Here is a 22,230-nt window from a genome sequence, read left to right on the forward strand (position 1 = left end):
AATCAATATTTAAGAATAAAAAACAATTGAACAAAAGTGCTTTACCTCATCTGACATAACGGAAAAATAAAAAAATTCATTTAAAGTGGATTGCGTATTGATAACAGCATTATTTGATAAAAAAAACACAAGAAAAACAATGGATTTCAGGTATTACTCTGGTTTCAACTTTTTTTAAATTATTCCAAACGAAATCAATCATTTTACTGCTGCATGGTATCACGAACTGACTGCACATGGGACAGTGGCTTGAATATTGTCTTTTTGATTCATTTCACGTAATATAGCTAAAAGGTGGACTGTTTGAGATAATGTATCACCAAATTATACTTCATTTCTGTCCTAGAGCTTCCGTGGTCAATACGTCGTTATTAGCGGTTTATCGACTGAATCGCCTCATCGCGAATATAGCTCACTATGTCAAGCACAGGGTCGCTCTGGGCTACAAACTCATCATGTATGCTACTGACCCCAACTGACCAACCCCAGGCCCACCCTTGGGTCACATGTGACACTTGTCAAGCAATTCATTACCCCTTCTTGACCACAGGTCATTCTTTAACTCGGTTACTTATCCCGCCCATCGTCAGCTCCAGTGTATCGGCGTCTGTATCAGGCTGGACCATCATTAGGTGAAATGTGATGGTATGTTGGTCGAATAAACAGATTCAGTGTTGATCATTATGGCCGGTTCAATGCCGTTATTGCTGAGACAACACACACTCACTCACACACACACACACACACACACACACACACACACACACACACACACACACACACACACACACACACACACACACACACACACACTCTCTCTCTCTCACACACACTCACACACACATACACTCACACACACACTCTCTCACACACACTCACACTCATATACAAACTCACACACACTATCTACACAAAACATAATAGCACTTTATTCGAAATATAACATGTTAATTTGCAATTTAACGATCATCTTTAAATGGTCTCATCGTTAGAATGTATATTAGATAACTATATCCTTAACGACGATTGTCAGAGTGTACTCCTAGACGAGGGGCTGGACACATAGTCTTCTCAAGCAATATACACATTAATTAGTCTCCTCGAAAAAACACTTAGTCTCACCAAGCAAAATAGTAACCTCAAATACCACTTTGTCTCCTTTAGCTATACACATTCACTTCAAATAACGCTTAGTCTCCCCAGACTATACATAGCCACCTCAAATAAAACTTACTCCCTCTAGCTGTACAAAATCACCTCAAATAACACTTATTCTCTTCTAGCCATACAGTAGTCACCTTAAATAACACTTAGTTTCATCTAGCTGGACATAGTCACCTCAAATAACACTTATTCTCTTCTAGCCATACAGTCACCTTAATTAACACTTAGTCTCATCCAGCTGGACATAGTCACCTCAAATAACACTTGTTCTCCTCTCGATGTACAGTCACCATAAATAACACTTATTCCCCTCTAGCGATATTTACATGTCGTAGCCCATTCGTTAAAGCGTTCGCTCATCTGACCTAAAACCTGGGTTCGATTCCCAATATATCTACACCGTGTAAAGCCCATTTCTACACGCCGTGATGCTTGTGGATTTCACCAACGGAGTAAACGTCTTATTTGATAGTGATTCACAATCACATTCTTATGAAATAATTGGAATCATAAATCGACTTTGCTTTCAGCTTAGATTTATTATAAGTATGGAAAGGATTTTGTCGCTTTTATTTACCCCCCCCCCCCCCCCCCCCCCAAACACACACACACACACACATCAAGGTGACACGCCGTGATGTACCTGAAACAATGTTCAAACCTAACTCAATATCACTCACTCGAACCTATACGTTTGTTTGTTTATTTGTTGTTTACACCGCACTCAACAATATTCCAGCTATATGACGGCGAGTCTGAACCAGACAATCCAGTGATTGACATCATGAGCATCGATCCACGCAATTGGGATCGATGACATGCATCAACCAAGTCAGCGAGTCTGACCACCCGATCCCGTTAGTCGCCTTTTACGACAAGCATAGTCACCTTTTACGGCAAGCATGGGTTGCTGAAGACCTATTCTACCCCGGATCTTCACGGGTCTGAACCTTTGCGTACTCTGATCAAGCACTGATATACCCCCTCCATATAGTGCCTCAAGAGAAACGGTTTCAATTGACAATTTATCAGCACTATACGATCCGACTTGCACTCACTCATGAACTCTCTGTCCGACCAAATCATCTCTCAATGCCGACACCTAGACTCGCGGAGGTGCCGCTCCAGGCGGAGTAACTCCCAGTAGGTCACTCGAGCGAACCTCTTTGCGGCAAGTTATCCCTTGCATCAAAACAATTCGTCAAGCACATGGCTGATTAAAGCTGTATTAGGAGCCGTTGAGATGATTCTCACTTAATCATCATACAATAGATGCCACACATCAGTGCTGTCTAGACGTGGCTCTGTCTCCCCATGATAAAAGGTCATATAATGTTAGGTGGCTAAACTGGTTACTTATGCCGCTACACTATGTACTAACGATATATATGATGTGCGGACGAGTTGATGTACGGGATGTGATTACGCCTTTGATGCCAAACTAAAGACGATGAAGTATTTTATGAATGAGAGTCTGGGGATTGGTGAATGCGGTAAGGATTGTGGTGCAGATTGGACAAGACATGCACGATGTCCAACTGATATCGTGGGTCGCTAACTGATGTCATGGGTCGCTAATTTGCAGCATGGGTCTCTAACTGATAGCTAACTGATCGGACGCGGTAATAGCAGTAGTCTTGGCGAGGTGGGAAGCATAAATAGCAGTAGCAGTGGCGGTAGCGGTAATAGTAGTAACAGTAGTGAGATCGGTAGCGGAAATAGTAGAAGCAGTGGCGAGATCGGTAGCGGCAATAGTAGTACCAGTGGCGAGATCGGTAGCGGTAATAGTAGAAGCAGTGGCGAGATCGGTAGCGGCAATAGTAGTAGCAGTGGCGAGATCGGTAGCGGTAATAGTAGTTACAGTAGTGAGATCGGTAGCGGCAATAGTAGTATTAGTGGCGAGATCGGTAGCGGCAATAGTAGTAGCAGTGGCGAGATCGGTACCGGCAATAGTAGTAGCAGTGGCGAGATCGGTAGCGGCAATAGTAGTACCAGTGGCGAGATCGGTAGCGGCAATAGTAGTACCAGTGGCGAGATCGGTAGCGGCAATAGTAGTACCAGTGGCGAGATCGGTAGCGGTAATAGTAGTAACAGTAGTGAGATCGGTAGCGGCAATAGTAGTATTAGTGGCGAGATCGGTAGCGGCAATAGTAGTAGCAGTGGCGAGATCGGTAGCGGCAATAGTAGTAGCAGTGGCGAGATCGGTAGCGGCAATAGTAGTACCAGTGGCGAGATCGGTAGCGGCAATAGTAGTACCAGTGGCGAGATCGGTAGCGGCAATAGTAGTAGCAGTGGCGAGATCGGTAGCGGAAATAGTAGTACCAGTGGCGAGATCGGTAGCGGCAATAGTAGTATTAGTGGCGAGATCGGTAGCGGCAATAGTAGTACCAGTGGCGAGATCGGTAGCGGCAATAGTAGTACCAGTGGCGAGATCGGTAGCGGCAATAGTAGTACCAGTGGCGAGATCGGTAGCGGCAAAAGAAGTAGCAGTGTTGAGGTAAGTCGACGTATAACCAGCCGTGGTCAGGGTTGTTGAAGATGATGAGGCGGCAGTAGAAGGGACACAGTAGTTGTTGTAGCAAACGTCGACGAAGCAGTTGAGGTTAAGGCAGTAATAGTAGTAGTAGTAGTAGTAGTAGTAGCAGTAGTAGTAGTAGCAGCAGCAGTAGTAGTAGTGGTAGTAGTAGTAGTAGTAGTAGTAGTAGTAGTAGTATTAGTAGTAGTAGCAGCAGCAGTAGTAGTAGTAGTAGCAGCAGCAGCAGTAGTAGTAGTAATAGTAGTAGTAGTAGTAGCAGTAGCAGCAGCAGTAGTAGTAGCTGACGTACTAGTGTTGTACATGGAAGATTTCACTAAGAACTGTACCTTAATACCTTAGCTTTTCGCGTAATTTGGTTCACTTGTTAATTAAAGCCACTTAATTGATATGTAATATCGATGTATTTGTTATCAATAGCAGTTCAGATAAATAAATTATGACAGTACAAATTCCACAGCATCGCCACATTCCCGGGGCAATTACCCCATTGCATTACGAGCCCTTGTTGGCCACGCGTGGTTTCAATGGCATCAATAATTCCTCTTTTAGTTCCAGTCAAGTCATCCGGTTATTGACGCTGACCGTTCAAGCGGATACTGAAACATAAATAGCGAATATTCATAAACGCTCGGGACATGACGCCTTGTATCGGCAAACGGTTTGCTTACAAACACAATAATATATATTTGTGGTGTAGTTAATATGTCTACGTGTATCCTTTATGTAAATGAGAGGCTTGCTGTAGCCCGGACTAGACGGTGTTATCAGGATACAGATTCCAGAGAATATGGTACTCAGCTGCTTCCTTAGCGACTGTTCTTGTGTTCTTCACAGTACTGGAACCAGACAGTCTTTGAGTCTTGAGAACCGTTGTAACTTTGTTTGCGGTGCCGCGCAAGGAGGTGTGTTTCCGGCGAAAATAATTGTCTTCATAATTGTTGTTTGAGCGTTTTATATATTTTTGTGTCATTTATGTTAAATCTTTATAATGGCGTCTCGCTATTGTTGTTGCTGTTGATGCAGAGCCAGGAAATCACTGAGCGTGCATTTTGATCAAGGAAAACTGACGCAACTTTGGGTTATTATGCAAATTATAGACACCGAGGAGGTATTTATCAACCATAACATGGTTTAAGTAGGGGAAATCGTTTTCGAATCAAAGATTTTCGAACACTGTCGGAAATTGCTGACTAGACATTTATTTCATTTAATGTTTATGATAAAGATGACAACATATCGTGATATTTCTAATTTCGTCAATTCCCTGTAATGCATGGCCTTTTATGGAATATCCAATGACTGTAACGGAGGCGCCCAGTATATTCACTGTCAGTGGTTTGTTTGTTTGTTTGTTTGTTGTTTAACGCCGCACTCAGCAATATTCCAGCTATATGACAGCAGTCTGTAAATAGTAAAGTCTGGACCAGACAATCCAGTGATTGACAACATGAGCATCGATCCACGCAATTGGGATCGATGATATGCATCAACCAAATCAGCGAGCCTGACCAGCCGATCCCGTTAGTCGCCTCTTACGACAAGCATAGTCGCCTTTTATTGTAAGCATGGGTTGCTGAAGACATATTCTACCCGGATCTTCACGCGTCCTGTCAGTGGTAGACTGGTCGTTAGTTTACTAAAACTTGGAGTGCGTGACTGTGTGCAGTTGAACGACGCTTTGAACAATAATCCAGTTACATCACGGCGTGTCCACTGGAGGAAAGCCCAAAGTGATGCAGATCCAAGACGTTTACACGTTGATGAACCCCGCGAGTAGAGGTCTGGTGCCGCCGACAGACCTAGAAACATAACTGGGGCGAACCGGGATTCGAACCCACGATCATGTCTCTGGCGTGCCCAACTCTGCACAGCGAAACGTGGCGCATCAGAAGACTGGACCACCCGTGCCATGGAAGTAAAATATGAAAAACAATTTGAAAGTAACATCTATAACCACACATGTTCTATCTTGTCAAGAGAGGAGAAACGTTTTAAACTTGGATCTTTAGGATCATTAGATCGAACCACTCGGGCAAGCAGTTCAATATACACTCTTCGAAAGAAAAAAGAAACGCACAGGTAGTATTTAGTTCATTAAACCTGACTACACAAAAAATGGATATCGGCAAATGTTGGTGGCCTGATATTCGGCAAACGGTTCGTCAAAACGCAGCCATTGTCGATTTGCAATGTCTTTAGCGGCATTGTTTTCACACTTGTTCAAAAGTGTCATGGAGGAAAACAGTAAAGCAAAATGCACGTGCAAGTTATGACATTCGTAACTCGTGGTAGTGGCTATAAAAAGGCAAGTATAAGCCAATAATTTGTCATTCAATTACCAACATTTTTCAAGTTCAAAAATGACTCAGCGCTGCCGATCGGAACATCGCCATAGGACGTATCCAAAGAGGGGAATCGCAGGCTTCTGTTGCACGCCACTTCAACGTCCACCACAGCACCATTTGTTGCCTTTTGGACCGACACACACAGTTCAATTCCACTGCAGACAGTCCGAGAACCGGCCGACCAAGAGTTACCACCCCTGCACAGGATCGCTACATTCGACTGTTCCACCTACGTCATCGCAATGCCACAGCTACGGAGACTGCAGGACGCATACCTGGTTTGAGGAGGATATCGGACCAGAATGTCAGGAACCATCTTCGCGAGGCTGGAATCCCATCCCGAAAGGCCAGTTATCGTCCCTGTTTTGAAACAGATCCATCGACAGCTATGCTTGCGTTGGTGCCATACCTTACAACCTTGGAATTTGAGAAACTGGTGACGAATGTGGTATAGCGTTGAATCCCGAATTTTTCTTCACCGGCGAGATGGAAGACAACGTCTTTATCATCGTCGAAATGAGCGTTTTTGCGGTAGACTACCTTCATAATACCAACATCAACGTCTTGCCCTGGCCGTCGAGATCTCCAGATTTCAACCCAATCGAACACCTCTGGGGGTGAACTCGATCGACGTGTACGTCAACGTCAAAACATGCCGCAGACACTCCCACAACTGACCAACGCGTTACAAGCAGAATGGCGCAGAATTCAGCGGTACAGAATTCGTACACTTATCCAGGAAGTGCCGAGGAGATGCAGAGCCGTGATTGCTGCCCCGGGGCGGTCACACGAGATACTGAGTTCAGCGCAACCTTGTGGCCTTATGTGACATGACAATGAACAGTTGTCAATGCCTTTGTACAACGACAACATGTGACTATCGAGTTCCCAAACTTCATATTTGTATCTATGACATTGAATCGACTTGACATCGACTTTATTAGGTACAATAAATTTACTAAAATCTACCTGTGCGTTTCTTCTTTTGAAGAGTGTATATGACATTGTATATTAACGCAACACACAAACCAGTGTCCTTGCGCCAAGCATGTTGTGATGGGGATCCATTTAACCCCCAAGGAGGGAGAGAAGCAGAGAAGTAGGGGTAGCAGTGAAAATATCAACACGTATTAGTGAGGCGGTATTCATACATTTAGCCGTCCATATTCCAAATATTTAACTTGTCGTATTCTAAATGTTATTGTCATTTGCTCTGTGGAACTAACGTGAGCGACAGCTGGTTGATATTTCAGCTGATGTATTTCTGTCGTGTGTATAGTTGCTGATGATGTATGTGTCGTCGTACTGCAGAACTAATTGTTGTTATCGTTGGAATGGTGTTGTCATGGTGTTGGCATGTGTAAACACGAGGTTATGTCATGTACGGAGAGACGGTCATGCCTCAGGTACCGCACACATGTCGTGTCATTATGTACAGCTTAAAGAATGAATTACCTCCCTTTCAACTCATGCACATACTGTTCAAATACTCTGATATATGTATTATATAAAATATGTGTTTGTATATTTCACTGCTAATATTCTTATGTTGCAAGACGCAGTTCCCTCGGGATAATAGTCTTTCTTATCTTATCTTAGTAAGTGTCGTGTCATGTAATTTCGTGTGGGGTCATGTCATGTCATGTCAGCCGTGATATATGAGAAATAGTGTTCGAAGCGGTCTATACATGAACTATAGAGAGGTGTCATGTAGCGTCATGTTTGTTTGTTTGTTGTTTAAGGCCGCACTCTGCAATATTCCAGTTATATGACGGCGGTCTTTAAACAATTGAGTCAATCCAGTGATTGACATCATGAGCATCGATCTACGCATTTGGGATACGATTACAGGCCGAACTTCTCGACTCCGATAGTCGCCTTTTACGACAAGCATGGGTTGCTGAAGACTTCTGACTCGGATCTTCACATGTCAAAGCGGTCTTAAAACCAATACGCTCACATCGTGTATGTCATTTGACGTCGCTTTTGCCTCGTCGTGTCATGGTAACTATGTAAATCCTGATATGAGTCATGCTGTTGCTGTATTTTTAAGACAGGTCTTTACAATAAAAATATTTAACTTGATTTAAAAAGTTGGGTTAAACGCCGCTTTTAACAGTATTACAGTTATATCACGGCGTATAAGCTTAATGTGGGAGGAAATCCAAAAGTGATGCAGGTCTCAGACGTATACCACTTCGGTGAAACCCACGAGCACGGATATGGTGCTGACAAACCTAGAAACATAATCGAGGCGAACCTGGATTCGAACCCACAATCATAGGTTTCTGCACAGCGAATCGCGGCGCTTTAGACGACTGGGCCAGCCGTGCCCCCGTTATTTAGTGCGGTGCCGTGCAATGTTTCGTGTCGGGCCTTGCCTCACCTCGCTGCGAGGCACTGTGTCGTGTCATGTGTGTCGTATGAAGCTGTTCCGCGACATTCCCGGGGTGGTGGCGTCAGCAGCAATCTGTCATGTCAGTATCGATCAGTCGATTATTGTCGCCCGCAGCAAGGGCCATGCATCACAAAAGGTAGTAAATGCGAATCGAACCGCCTTTCGCGCATCCGTCACGGCTACAACCACTGACCCACCCGTTCTCATACAACCTCACTGAACAAACAAGCGTAACAGTGAAAGTGCCTGTGAACACATCATAATACATTTTCAATATATACACAAAGAAAAAAGTTAAGCACACCCTAATATATTTCATTATTGTTTGGTCCAAATATTTGTAACAGTCATGAAAGATATAATTATGGGAAGAATTATGTTTTCTCGAGATGATGTAATCAGTCATGCGTGACGAAAGCTCAAGTGCCATGCATGGTATGCCCGTGCAGCATGCTACCCGTGCAGCATATCCAAACGTTGAAATTGCTTTCTTAAGCTCGGTTTAAAACAGTTATTCCATGACATTGTGGGACCATGGCACGAAGACGATTATCAAACGCCACATGATGGCAAATAATCAACATGCATAACACAGGAATGTCTTGTAATGCCATTGGTCGGAATTTGGGGTATCATTACACTGTCGTAAGCCGTTTAGTCGAGAAATATACTAAAACCGGTGATGTACAGGACCGTCCCAGATCCGGAAGACCTCCTGTGACGACACATCGCGAAGACAAGGACCTTCTTCGTCTCATACGCCGAGAACCCTTTTGAACAAGTACTCATCTGAAAACGTGCTGGTTGCCGAATCGTCGTTTCAGCACCAGAACCGTCAGGAACCGTCTGAAAGTAGCAGGACTGAGGGCTAGACGAGTCATGAAGCGTCCCTTGTTGAGAGATTACCACAAAGCTGCTCGTTTAGCATGGTGTATTGCGCGACAGAACTGGAATCTGAGAACTTGGAGAGGGATCCATTGGTCAGACGAAAGTCGCTTTCTGCTCCACGTCACTGATGGAAGAACGAGAGTTTGGAGGCACCAGAACACGGCCTACATCCCCAGGAACATTAAACCGACTGTGTCATACGGCGGGAGCTCGGTAATGGTTTGGGGGTGTATCTCTCATGATTGCAGGTTGGATTTGGTCACCATAAGGGGCAACTTTACAGGGTCTCAGTACATCCGGGACGTTTTGAGGCCAGTCGTCTTCCCTCATTTTGACACCCAAACCTCTTGCTACTCGACCTCAGTACATGGATGACAATGCCAGGCCTCATCGTTCGCATGTAGTCGTGGATTATATACATGAGGGCCAATGCAATAACGACTCTACCCTGGCCAGCAATGAGCCCAGATTTGAACCCCTTGAACATTTTTGGGATATTCTGGGGCAGCGCATACAGGCACGAGATCCTCCTGTACAAGATTTACGCCAATTGGAAGCAGCATTGCATCAGGAGTGGTTGTTGTTGACCCATCAACAGATCCAACGTCTGACTGGAGGCATGACGTAGGGTGGAATGCGTCATCTGGGCACGTGGCGGGTATACCCGCTACAGATCTGTTTCATGTGTCATGTCAAGTAAAGACTTTAAGGAACATTTTCATATGAAACATCAAACGTAACTCGTTTACTTAATCCTGCCGCTCCATACTTTTTTAGGTATTGTCTAAGGTCCAAAACAGTACCTGTGTTACCATGATGTTTTTGTCAGTAAATGTCAATCACAACTCACCACTGTTTTCCTTATTTGTTGTCAAATGTTTGTTCTATCCGATGACATTGATATCGCCCAGCTCCTGTGGTCAGTCATCCCATGCCATGATGTTGGCCATTTGTCATGGTTCAGAAATAGGGGTGTGCTTAACTTTTTTAGTTTGTGTATATATTTAAACCATGGCTCCTTTGTCTTTGAGCGTGCATTAACAACCTGAATTGTCCGTTAAGCACTACTTGGCAATTACGGAACATTTTCCCCATCATTATACTCAGACGATAGAACAATTTCACGAAAATAACGTGTGTTGTCAGCTGGAGTGCAACCCGCGAAGTCTGTACCGAAGGCTAACGAATGTAGTCTTCCACCTCGGCGACATGGAAGAAAGGAGTGGGTGAGTGAGTGAGTGAGGTTTTACGCCGCTTTTAGCAATATTGGAGGAATATCCAGAAATGGGCTTCACACATTGTACCCATGTCGGGAATCGAACCCGGGTCTTCGGAGTGACGAGCGAACGCTGTAACCACTAGGCTACCCGACCGCCCCTGGAACAAAGGATGTGATGTGGAATTTACAATGACAGAATTACTAACATCAAAACTAACAGTCAGTCCGTTTACGAACTGGGATATTTGTGATTTTAAACCCAATGTTACTCTTTTCATGATCAGTACCATGTTTGCTCATAACAGGCCTATCAGCACAGATGAGTGAGTGAGTGAGTGGGTTTAACGCCGCTTTTAACAGTATTCCAGTTATAGCACGGCGTGTCAGCTTAATGTGGGAGGAAAGCCCGACGTGATGCAGGTCTCAGACGTTTACCACTTCGGTGAAACCCACGAGCACGGGTATTGTGCTGACAAACCTAGAAACATAATTTGGGCGAACAGGGATTCGAACCCACAATCATAGGTTTCTGGCGTGCCCAAGGGACGCAACTCTGCAACTCTGCACAGCGAATCGCGGCGCCTTAGACGACTGGGTCAACCCCCCAGCACAGATGAATAATATTTATGTGATTGATTAATGTGCTCGAGTTGGGCCAATATGAATTGTACACTTGCCCGGGACGTGCATTTCACTTGCCAAAGAACGAGATGCACGTGCCAAAGGCACAGAGAACATGCTTCACGTGCAACACGCTGGGCCGACACCCCCATCGGTAAGTTTCAGACTCTTCAAATTTACAAAATCAACTGAAATGTTAATCAGAACTTGCAGCAATTTCGACGGCGAACACGATCTATGATCGGCCGGCAACTGAGGCCACGGAGGCAGTCTGATCAACAAACCAACAAACAAATCATATATACCAATATTCGTGACTGATATTGAATTACGGGCACTGGGGGGTCGAGTTGACCTTGAAATGTGACGCCAGCAGTCATACAAGGTGCACGGTGTGATAGCGATGTCTACCCAGAGTCTTTCTATCTGGCACGGGTCGCTGAGCAACCGTTCCCACGAGGGTCATCGTTAACTCTGACCACAGGCTACTTACCATGCACGTGATGTCTGTATGTTACCAACCTAACCCCTTGAGAGCGTTCGTCATGTCCGTAACCAAAGCTTCGACTCGTCCCGCAATGACACGAGACGGTTTACAATTGACTCCACAGACAAGATGCCTTGAAGCCGACCATCGAGTACGTTGGGTCTAACTGAATGTGATTATAACTCCCCTATAAAAAATAATATTAATTCATTTACCGCACATACCAGACCGACTTCAACATCCTAAAATAGTTCTAAATAAATCAGTTCAGTGGGTGTAAGTAGATTCTATCAAAGAAGATACTGGTTAAATCGGCTATCGTCAAAGATCATTCGATGCTATTACTGTTAGTACGGCATCAAACTGTTTGACCTCCCCGTCTATACCCTACGATAGTCTGTTTTCATAATTGTTTATCAGTTGCGATTTAACAAGCGTTCTGTTTATTCTAATTCCAAAGGTGAAATGAGTGTACGCAATTTCGCATCAAGCAATTTGTAGGTTAATCGTAATTATATCCACGCTTGACCTGTGATTGAAGTCTTGCGTGGATTTGAAGGATTAATATTCTATTGTTATCTGTGCAATAGATATTCGATACGTTCGATATTTTCAACAATGCATTCAGGTCACTATTTAATCTAATTATTATTTAACCTATGCCATTATATACTTCACCTTCACTTCCGGAAACACTTCAGGTTTCTGAGATAAAATAATATTGTGTAGAAATTGTTGAAAGAAAATAGCATCGTCGAAACATAAATATTTAACCCTTTCAATCCAAACATTGACATGTTTTTATTTAATTTCCATATTAAAAACACAAAATTCTTAGCATTTAATCGTAAAAATCGTTGGCATTTTATTTTTCTGTCACAAATGTGTCAATGGCATAATTAGATCATTTTTATATATATTTTTTTTCATCATTTTATCTAAGTTGTGAGGGCTTAAGATGTGACTGCTAATCGGACGTGGCTTTTAGCGGACATTAAAAATCTTTAAGTTGGCACCCAAGTTCAATTAGATCGGGTTGGAGCTAATACGGCAGCTAAATTATTCATGCCCTCACACGACCGGTCAATCAGTGAATGGGGTCAAATTTGACACGACACCGGTAGCATGTGTTAGTCTCCGTAGTTACAGCAACACCGACGTGGTCTGTTCGGTTAGTTGGCGGGTCGTCCAAGTTAGATTACGTCAGTGTGCTGGAATGTAACGAATTAATCTGACCTCGTCAGATGTAGCCACTATCGACTTGAAAGGTGTTAAATTTAATCTGACTTCATTACGACGAACTGAATGAAATGGTGGTGTGCTAAGAAGGCACACATGGTGTTCATATAAGATACATATATAACCCGAAGGGATACTAATTGGGGTTGTTCACTAGTCAATATATTAGCAAATATCGCCGTGGGCGCTTATTAGAGCGGGGCGCTTACGTCGAATACGGTACATGCACAGAGTGAACAGTAACATACGGACCACACAAGGCCAGGAGATTCCATTTGACAAAGGATAATGTAAATAAATTATTAAGAATTTAAGATTACACTTTATTCCTTGCACAAAAAATGTACATGTGCATAAACTTCGCTTATAACCAACTGACAGTACAACGATTTTTTTTTGGTCCCGGCAATTTGCTGTGTATTTGCTGTACATATAACGAACTGCGGTTATAACGAGCTGAAATTGGTGGTCCCTTTGAATTCGTTATAACCGTCGTTTACTGTGTGTTTATAATCACAGAGGAACCCATCCAAGCATCAACCGCATATTAATATATTTTCATAAACTTGGTTGACTTGGTTGATGCATATCATCGTATCCCAATTGCGTGGGTCGATGCTCATGTTGTCAATCACTGGATTGTCTTGTCCAGACTCGATTATTTACATACCTCCGTCATATAGCTGGAATATTGCTGAGCGCGGCGTTAAACAACAAAACAAAACAAAAAAACTTGTTTTTATCAGTGGATATAAAGTGACCTAAAACACTATTCATCACACAGGTTGGCGATTTATCATATGGGTCACAGTATGTCACACAAATCAAATACTTTTATTACTTTACAGTCCATGAATTTCCGTGAGGTTTTGAGAATCTATGGATCCTGCATGTTAATCTGCTGACTATCAGGCGTTCAAGTCTACACGGGGGCACGGGGGGGACGGGGGGCCCAGTCGTCTAAGGCGCCGCGATTAGAAGTGCAGAGCATAAGTCTTGTGCACATTGATCAATCAGAAGGGGTGCTAATGGGGATTGTTCATTAGCCAATATATTAGCAAATATCGCCGTGGGCGTTTATTAGAGCGGGGCGCTTATTACGGCGAATACGGTAATACTATGTTGCCTGATATACCATGATGTAGGAGTGTAAACCATAACAGATCTCTATTGATACAGTCAAGGGCTTTCACATAAATTAAAGCATGTGAACGTAGAGTTCTTTTTTCTGTTACAGCGTACATTACATAAACACGAACAGCCTTTCCTAAATACGATACGTCAACGCCAGAGAACAATGAGTCTCGATTATTTACCGAAACAGATTCCATTGAACGTAAAAGGCACCAGGTGTTCGCCAAAAGGGTAAGCAGGTCCTGCCCTTCCAGTATCACCCGCCACTCACACAATATGTTTTTGCTGCCTGACACCACTCAGCAGTACACTCGCCATAGAGGGGCGGTCGGGTAGCCTAGTGGTTAAAGCGTTCGCTCGTCACGTCGAAGACCCGGGTTCGATTTCCGACACTGGTACAATGTGTGAAGCCCATTTCTGGTGTCCCCCGCCTTGATATTGCTGGAATATTGCTTAAAGCGGCGTCAAACCATACTCACACACTCTCGCCATAGACGGCGCCAAGTAAACCAACCAGACAATCAAGACAGACAGTGAAAAACATTTTGCTCGTCCATAAGTGGGCCATTTTTTCTTGCTAGTTACAGCGTCTTTGGTTGATGACGTCAGTATATACTTTGGAGGGGATAGTGTTTGGTATGTAACTAAAGAGGTCGCGGGGGTCGCACTCTTTGCCCTGTTTCCGTTTGGGTCTACCCCCCCCCCTCTTTCAGGTACAGGGTAACTTCCAGTCTCTATGATAAATCAACCTGTAGAGTAGGTTAATACACACTGACTGTATTTTTAAGAACAATACTTGGTAACGTGTCAATTCCTGCAGTTGTTCTAACTTTTGCTCTGTTGTTGTCATTCTGAACTTCATCTCTGGTGATGAGAATGTTTAGCTGGGGCATGAAACCATTCTTTTCATCTGTGGGAAAATAGAGCCTATCTTGGATACCTTGGAGAAGTTTAATGTCAAAGCCGTTGCAATCGGTGCCTTATACAGATTGGCATTATCATGTTCCCATCATAGTATACGTGGCTGATGTCATTTGATGTCAGCATTCACTACTTCTAAACATGACTCATAAAGTTTTTAATAATGTAACTGTTATATCAAATCCACTCCCGTCAAGAGAGTACAGACAGAGATCTTTCTCTAAGTACGTTTGGTGAGTTCATTCAAACCCTCGCTTCTGTAGTGAAGACTATTATGCTGGAAAGTGGTAAAGTTATTTGACCAGATACTGGAATGAACTATACGTGGGTACGTGGTCAAAATGTTCAGAGTATCAATCCCACTGTTGATCTCATATTAATTGATCACCTTAAGCAGTTTGGCGAACAACCGCAGAAAGGCCCCACCAAAGGAAAATATATATTGTTTTCTAATAACCGTAACTTATTATCATTACCGTATATTCTACGCGTCTGGTTAACAGAAATAATAATAACAAACCACAGACTCTAATCGAGCAATATTGAAAAAGAAAACAGAAGAGACAAGGGCCATGTTCGTCAAATTTTAGTTCGCTCTGAAATCCTACTGGATTTAGCGCAAAGGTCATAGCTCCAGTTTTGCGCAAACATGGTGGAAAGTGTAATCCGTAAAACCCCATGGTAGTGAGAAACACAAAGTCCCAACGGACGGATTCGAACCCCGTTTAGTCAAACACTTAACCATAGAACTCATAATTACCCCTCGATATATATCCCGATTGGTAAGTAAAGGTGAGGTGAGATGAAATGGGGTTTAACGTCGCGTCCAAGATTATTGCACTTATATAGCGACGTGCATGCACATGAGTGTGTGTGGCTGCTTATTCTAGTCTGGAATGATACCGATTTATAGTGCTAGCACACTGAGATACCATGTCGCAGTTTAACATGAATACCCCACTCAGACACAGTATACTGACCCCGAGCCGACCAGTCCTTGTTTTATGCCGAGCGCCAGACAGGGTAACAACAAGTTCCATCTTTTAACGTATTTTGGTATAACGCGGCCGAAGCCTGCACCATCCTCTCTCCGGGCGGCCGTTCTACCCCTAGACCACGGAGGCGGCCTGGTAAGTAAAGACCGTATCTATTTTGAATCCTGACAGGTTTGATTTGAAAGAGTATATTGGGTCCATTTGTACAGACCGACAACATCCGTCCTGTAGTATGTCGTCTTACTTTCCAGAGTGAGTGAGTGAATGTTGCATGATGGCGCATCAGCAATGTGTCCGCTATTCATAGCGGAGTGATGCCTACAACTGACTTTCCCTGAGTGTACTGTAAACCGAATACTTTCAAAGATTGCATTCATTATTTCCGAACAAGTTTGACCAATTACCCTATAGCTAAAGGTCAATAACAGTTGGTAGCAAGTCACTTAATCCGTTTATAGATGACGGGTCTCTTCATCACTCCTCTGAACAATTCCCGCGATCAGTACACTTGACTCAAACAGACCTCTCCATACTGACACTCCATCTATACTTAAGTAGTCACCCCCGCCTCTATCCCCACCCCTGCACCAGTAGGCCTTGCCCATGGGTGCTGCAAATAGATGGGATCTACATCATAGAAATACTAGGATGGTAAAGTTTGGTAGGTATTGCCAAGTCCTATTCTCCATCGAGCGATTTAATTTATTTATACTATAGGAAAACAAATTCCTTTTCATCATTGTCTTTCAAGGGAACAAGGTAAACGCAAACTTAGAATGGTTTTGCAACAGAACAATATATGGATGTTCATGAAACATGGATTCATCATGACAGTGTCAACACATGACCTCTGTTAAGGTAATCTCAGGCTGCAAGTGGCGTATGGTCAGTTGTCAGTTCACAAGTCATTATCGGGTGTGACCACCATTAGCACTGACACAAACTTGTCAAAGGCGCTTCATTGACGACACAAGATGGTTGAGGAAGGTTTGTGAGGTGTCGTTCCAGATCTGGAGTAAGGTCTGTTGCAGCTTGAACCACGTTCAAGGTTGCTGTGGAAGTCGGAGACGACGTTTCATTTCGTCCCACACATGTTCGCATTCGTCACCACTCGCCCCTTTCCGTAACCTGCAAGAAGACTCGTCCCCCTATCGACGAATGTTATGTGCGAAAATACGACAAACCAATCAGTATTTGCGTATGATTTCAAGTTCTTCGTCAAAGAATCCCTCAGGAATAATTTTTGAATTCACATATGTCTTGCATCTAAAAATATACCAAAGACACAGTTAAATGTGTTCAATCATACTTTATAATTCCGCACGTCCCGATGTGCTTTAAATTGCATCTGAAACATATACAATATATGGGGGAAATGCGTGATCCATTACGCAACGAGTTGACAATTGTTTTAGGTAGGCCCGTTTGCGCTAAGACGGAACCCGGTCGCAAAAATGGCCACGAGAGGGGCACGAGTCGCTATTCGGCTTGTCCCGGAATAACACGAGTTGGTCACGACTGACATGTTCGATGGGCGACAGATCTGTCGAAACAGCAGGTCAAGGGATTGTGGGGATGTTCTGTTGTCCAAGCATGTCTGTTACCAAGTGCAGCGTGAGGGCGTGCTTTGTCCTGCTGTGAAGTGATGGCACGTCTATGGGTCTGAAGGAACTAGGGGACAAGAGGATAACTTCGTCACTGAACCGCATACTTGTCAAAAAAGTCACCAATGCCCACAAGAGGGGTCCTGTGGTATACAGTGATGCCTCCGAAACCATTACGCTCCCACCACCGAAGGCAGAACGTTGAATAATAATAATGACAATAATAATAAAGCGACAAAACCTTTTCCATATCCAATAGAAATCTCTGCAGAAAGCAGAGTCGATTGTACAATTCCGGCTATATCATGAGCATGTGTTTATGAATCACTATCAAGTAGTAATTCCTGGAATTCCTGGGCTCGATCGTAGCGCCACCAGTGGCTTTTACGAGTTATGTCCCGTCTATGACTCTCCTATTGACCAATCAGATTCCACCTCTCGTATGGCTTGCATTTGCTTCAAACAAAACGGTGGCGCCCGATCTGATCGATAATCAAGATCTATATTGTGATAAAACGAGTCTTACATCGCGAAGTGCATCAAATCACGTATGCACCTTGATTAAAAACAGGAAAAGATTTACAAAATATCTGTTGACAACGAGCTAGCGGTGCACATGCTTTGCAAATCCTGCAGTCGACCGAAATCTGCATGACACTTTACGAACCGGATTTCGATTTCGGTGCGCGATTTTGATTGGACTATGCATAGACTCGTTACTCCAGCCAAAATGTAACTCCATAATACCAGCCAAGTTCGGCAAGGGTGGAAACTGAACTTTTTATAGTCAGTTAACTCACTTGCCTCGCGAAGTTGAAGTCGTATGACGCTCTTTGAAATCTTGGTAGAAAGAGCATGCTCGATTGTATCTCAAAAGTTGCGAAATGTAAACACCAAAGGCTGGAGCTGCTGGAATATTGCTCGACATGAAGGGAAAGATCACTATTGGAAAGTTGCAGTCATCCCCCTTGTAATACAGTATTGTGGGAATGGTTTGTCACTCTGAATCATTATGCATAGATCTAAATATGAAACAGATGAGGCGGCCTCACTGATCTCCTTTATTATCCAGTTCAGTGGGTAAATCAGTGGAATGGAATTGGCTATTGGATTCTTATTGAACGATATGAGATCATCGATACACCTGAAGCTTAACCTGAACTTCTTTGCCACATGACTTTGTTTTGACTTTGCCAATCCGAACAGAAGCCCGCGTCAGCGTGACGTTCCAGGCGAAGTCGATAAACACACTGGTGGTCATCACTGCTGTCCAGATGAAACCTGGACTCGACCCCAAGACCTGTGGCCTGAACCCCAGACGCGCCTTGACCATGCCGGGCGTACAGTCCGATGACGTAACAGCAACACTGGACGTCGTGGTCGGTTGTTATGCTCTCGTAATCGATTCCTCTCAGTCTCTGCTCTAATCGGACGTTAGCCAGGGATGCTCCAGGCTGTCTTATACCGATTTCGCAGGTGAGCCAGACGGATATGATTATCTTGCCGACGTGACGTTACTCGTGAACGTCCAGAACGTGATCGGTATTCGGTGCAGCTCTTCCGCTGATACCGACCCCAGAGCGACTGTATCGTGTGACGATGAGTGAGTGAGTGAGTATGGTTTTACGCAGCTTTTAGCAATATTCCAGCAATATCACGGCGGGGGACACCAGAAATGGGCTTCACACATTGTACCCATGTCGGGAATCGAACCAGGGTCTTCGGTGTGACGAGCGAACGCTTTAACCACTAGGCTACCCGACCGCCCCCGTGGGATGATGAACACCACAAGGCCTGGCGACAACGTTTTGAGCAAATCCGGTTTCACCTGTACGGTTTGTGTGTGACGAATGTCTTACTCATGGGATTTTATGCATGCAATGACTAGGATGCATCATATATGTAATTTCAGTCTCATCATGGGTAATCTCGACAAAGTGTTTGTACATGTGATTAGCAAGCATGAAACACCTATGGTCTTTTTATTGAATGTGATTTTTCACGGTGCAATGGATTTTTTTCCGCTATGATATGTATTAATGTATCATTCGATGCATCTTTACATCACTGATCCCAATCTTTCCACCTCTCTTTCAACTTCACAGGGGCGGTCGGGTAGCCTAGTGGTTAAAGCGATCGCTCGTCACGCCGAAGACCCGGGTTCGATTTCCGACATGGGTACAATGTGTGAAGCCCATTTCTGGTGTCCCCCGCCGTGATATTGCTGGGATATTGCTAAAAGCGGCGTAAAACCATACTCACTCACTCACTCACTCACTTCAACTCAACATATATCTACTCCCACATTACATTCGCCCCGATTATGTTTCTAGGTTTGTCAGCACCATACCCCTGCTCTTGGGTTTCACCAAAGTGGTAAACGTCTGAGGCCTGCACACTTCGGGTTTTCCTCCCACATTGAGCTGACACACCGTGATACAACTGGAGTCCCGTTAAAAGCGGTGTTGAACTCACTTACTCACACACGACACTCATGCATCTGTCCACTCACCCATATATATATTCATTCATCCCCTCATCTGGCTTTCTGTCTATCCGCCCATCCATTCATCCGTCGATCTCCCTAAATCACTTAAATCTAACCACAGTACGGACCCCGGCGTGCATGTCGACCCAGCGTCCCTCTATGGTCACACAGGCTCATCCAGACGGTCGGATGAAGGGGGTGCACACATGATAACTGCGCCATCGACCAAGTCGTTTCGTGAATTGGGTATCATGTATACACACACCTCTCGCACACATACACATACGCACATACACACATGACACACACACGTACATACACACACCTCACTCACACATACACACGCACATACACACATGACACACTCACACACACACGTACATACAAACACCTACTCACACATACACATACACACACGACACACTCACACACACGTACATACACACACGACACACTCACACACACACACTCACACACACACGTACATACAAACACCTCACTCACACATACACATACACACACGACACACTCACACACACACGTACATACACACACCTCACTCACACATACACACGCACATACACACACGACACACTCACACTAACACACACACGCACAAACACACCGCGCACACACGACACACACACTTCACTCACACATACATACACTTGCACATACACACCAAACACAAACATTTATCAAAATCCTGGATCCGCACACACACGCCTCACTCACACATACACACACGCCTCACTCACACATACACACACGCACATATACACACACGCCTCACTCACATATACACACACGCACATATACACACACGCCTCACTAACACATACACACACGCACATACACACACGCCTCACTCACACATACACACGACACACACACTTCACTCACACATACACACGACACACACGCCTCACTCACATATACACACACGCCTCATTCACACATACACACACGCACATATACACACACGCCTCACTCACATATACACACACGCACATATACACACACGCCTCACTCACATATACACACACGCACATATACACACACGCCTCACTCACATATACACACACGCCTCACTCACACATACACACACGCACATATACACACACGCCTCACTCACACATACACACACGCACAAACACACTTCACTCACACATACACACATATGCACATACACACCACACACAAACATTTAATATCAAAATCCTGGATCCGCACACACAGGACACACACTTCACTCGCAATTAATTAAAGGTCCATATAACACACGAGTGCGTATTATAATGAATAAGTCTTGTGTACATTGATCAATGGGAAGGGGTGCTAATTGGGATTGTTCATTTGCCAAAATATTAGCAAATATCGCCGTGGGCGCTTATTAGAGCTGAGCGTCGAATACGGTATTCAAGTACAGTATATTGTAATGTGTCGCCCCCAACTGCACTTCCTACTCCTGTAGACGTTTTCTCCAAGCATTCTCCTGGTGTCGACCAGAACAAGGCCAAGCTGGGATCACGGCATGGCCGTCTGCGCTGTGTTCAGAAGATCTTGTACAACAAAACCCAATGCTTCAATGCCTCTAATTGCATTTATTCTATCAACAGCGAGCAGTATCTGACACGTTCTACTGAAATGAAATAACAGCAAGCTAGACTGGTAATTGGCGCAGTTGCGCCGGAAAAGAGTTACACCGGCGCCATTTTCAAATATTAGTGGGATCCGTCTCGCAAACAAAAAATCCTTTACCTAAACATCATTTCTGTCCTAAGATATAGTGATATTCATTTCAACAACAACTTTCACTTGCGAAAGGGTTCACTGTGCAATCTCAATTTCGTCCCTAATAGAGATTGAGGATAATTGTGCAAAGTGTTTTCAGGTTAACTACTTTTGAAATGGTCCCCATGCGGCCGAAGGATGGCGTAACATTCAGACGACCACAGTCGAGACAAGATTACCTCAGATTTGTTTGTTGACTAGAGCTTCGGCAATAGACAAGCATACCGATTTCCGATCCACGATATTTGTAGAAGGAAATAAATTCTGTAAAAACATTAGACGAGGTCTGCGTTAGTGGTGATAGAAGAGGAAAAAGCCTGGCGGTAATTCTCATCTCGAGAGATTTCCAATACGCAGACCTTTCCTCACAAATGTGGCACACGCCCATCCATGTCCA

The 22,230-nt window shown here is 44.0% G+C and overlaps 1 protein-coding gene across 1 annotated transcript; it reads left to right on the forward strand.

The window, feature by feature from the left end:
* The first annotated feature begins 2,256 nt into the window (after nt 1-2,256).
* LOC124131084 (filaggrin-2-like) lies at nt 2,257-4,564 on the forward strand. Its single transcript, XM_046494176.2, has 3 exons — nt 2,257-2,297; nt 2,794-3,661; nt 4,535-4,564. Exons 1-3 carry the CDS (start codon nt 2,257-2,259, stop codon nt 4,562-4,564), a joined length of 939 nt encoding a protein of 312 aa, XP_046350132.2.
* The last annotated feature ends 17,666 nt before the right edge of the window (nt 4,565-22,230 follow it).

This window comes from Haliotis rufescens, unplaced genomic scaffold (genome assembly GCF_023055435.1).
Source record: "Haliotis rufescens isolate VD_foot unplaced genomic scaffold, xgHalRufe1.0.p SCAF_10, whole genome shotgun sequence".
Classification (NCBI taxonomy): Eukaryota; Metazoa; Mollusca; class Gastropoda; order Lepetellida; family Haliotidae; genus Haliotis; species Haliotis rufescens.

Bases quoted from the DNA above. Each gene is read 5' to 3' on its own strand.
- LOC124131084 (XM_046494176.2), top strand. From the start codon at position 2,257: ATGCCGACACCTAGACTCGCGGAGGTGCCGCTCCAGGCGGA. The intron at 2,298-2,793 runs GTAACTCCCAGT...ACGCGGTAATAG, and splicing joins GAGGTGCCGCTCCAGGCGGA to CAGTAGTCTTGGCGAGGTGG. The intron at 3,662-4,534 runs GTAAGTCGACGT...TGTTCTTCACAG, and splicing joins AAAGAAGTAGCAGTGTTGAG to TACTGGAACCAGACAGTCTT.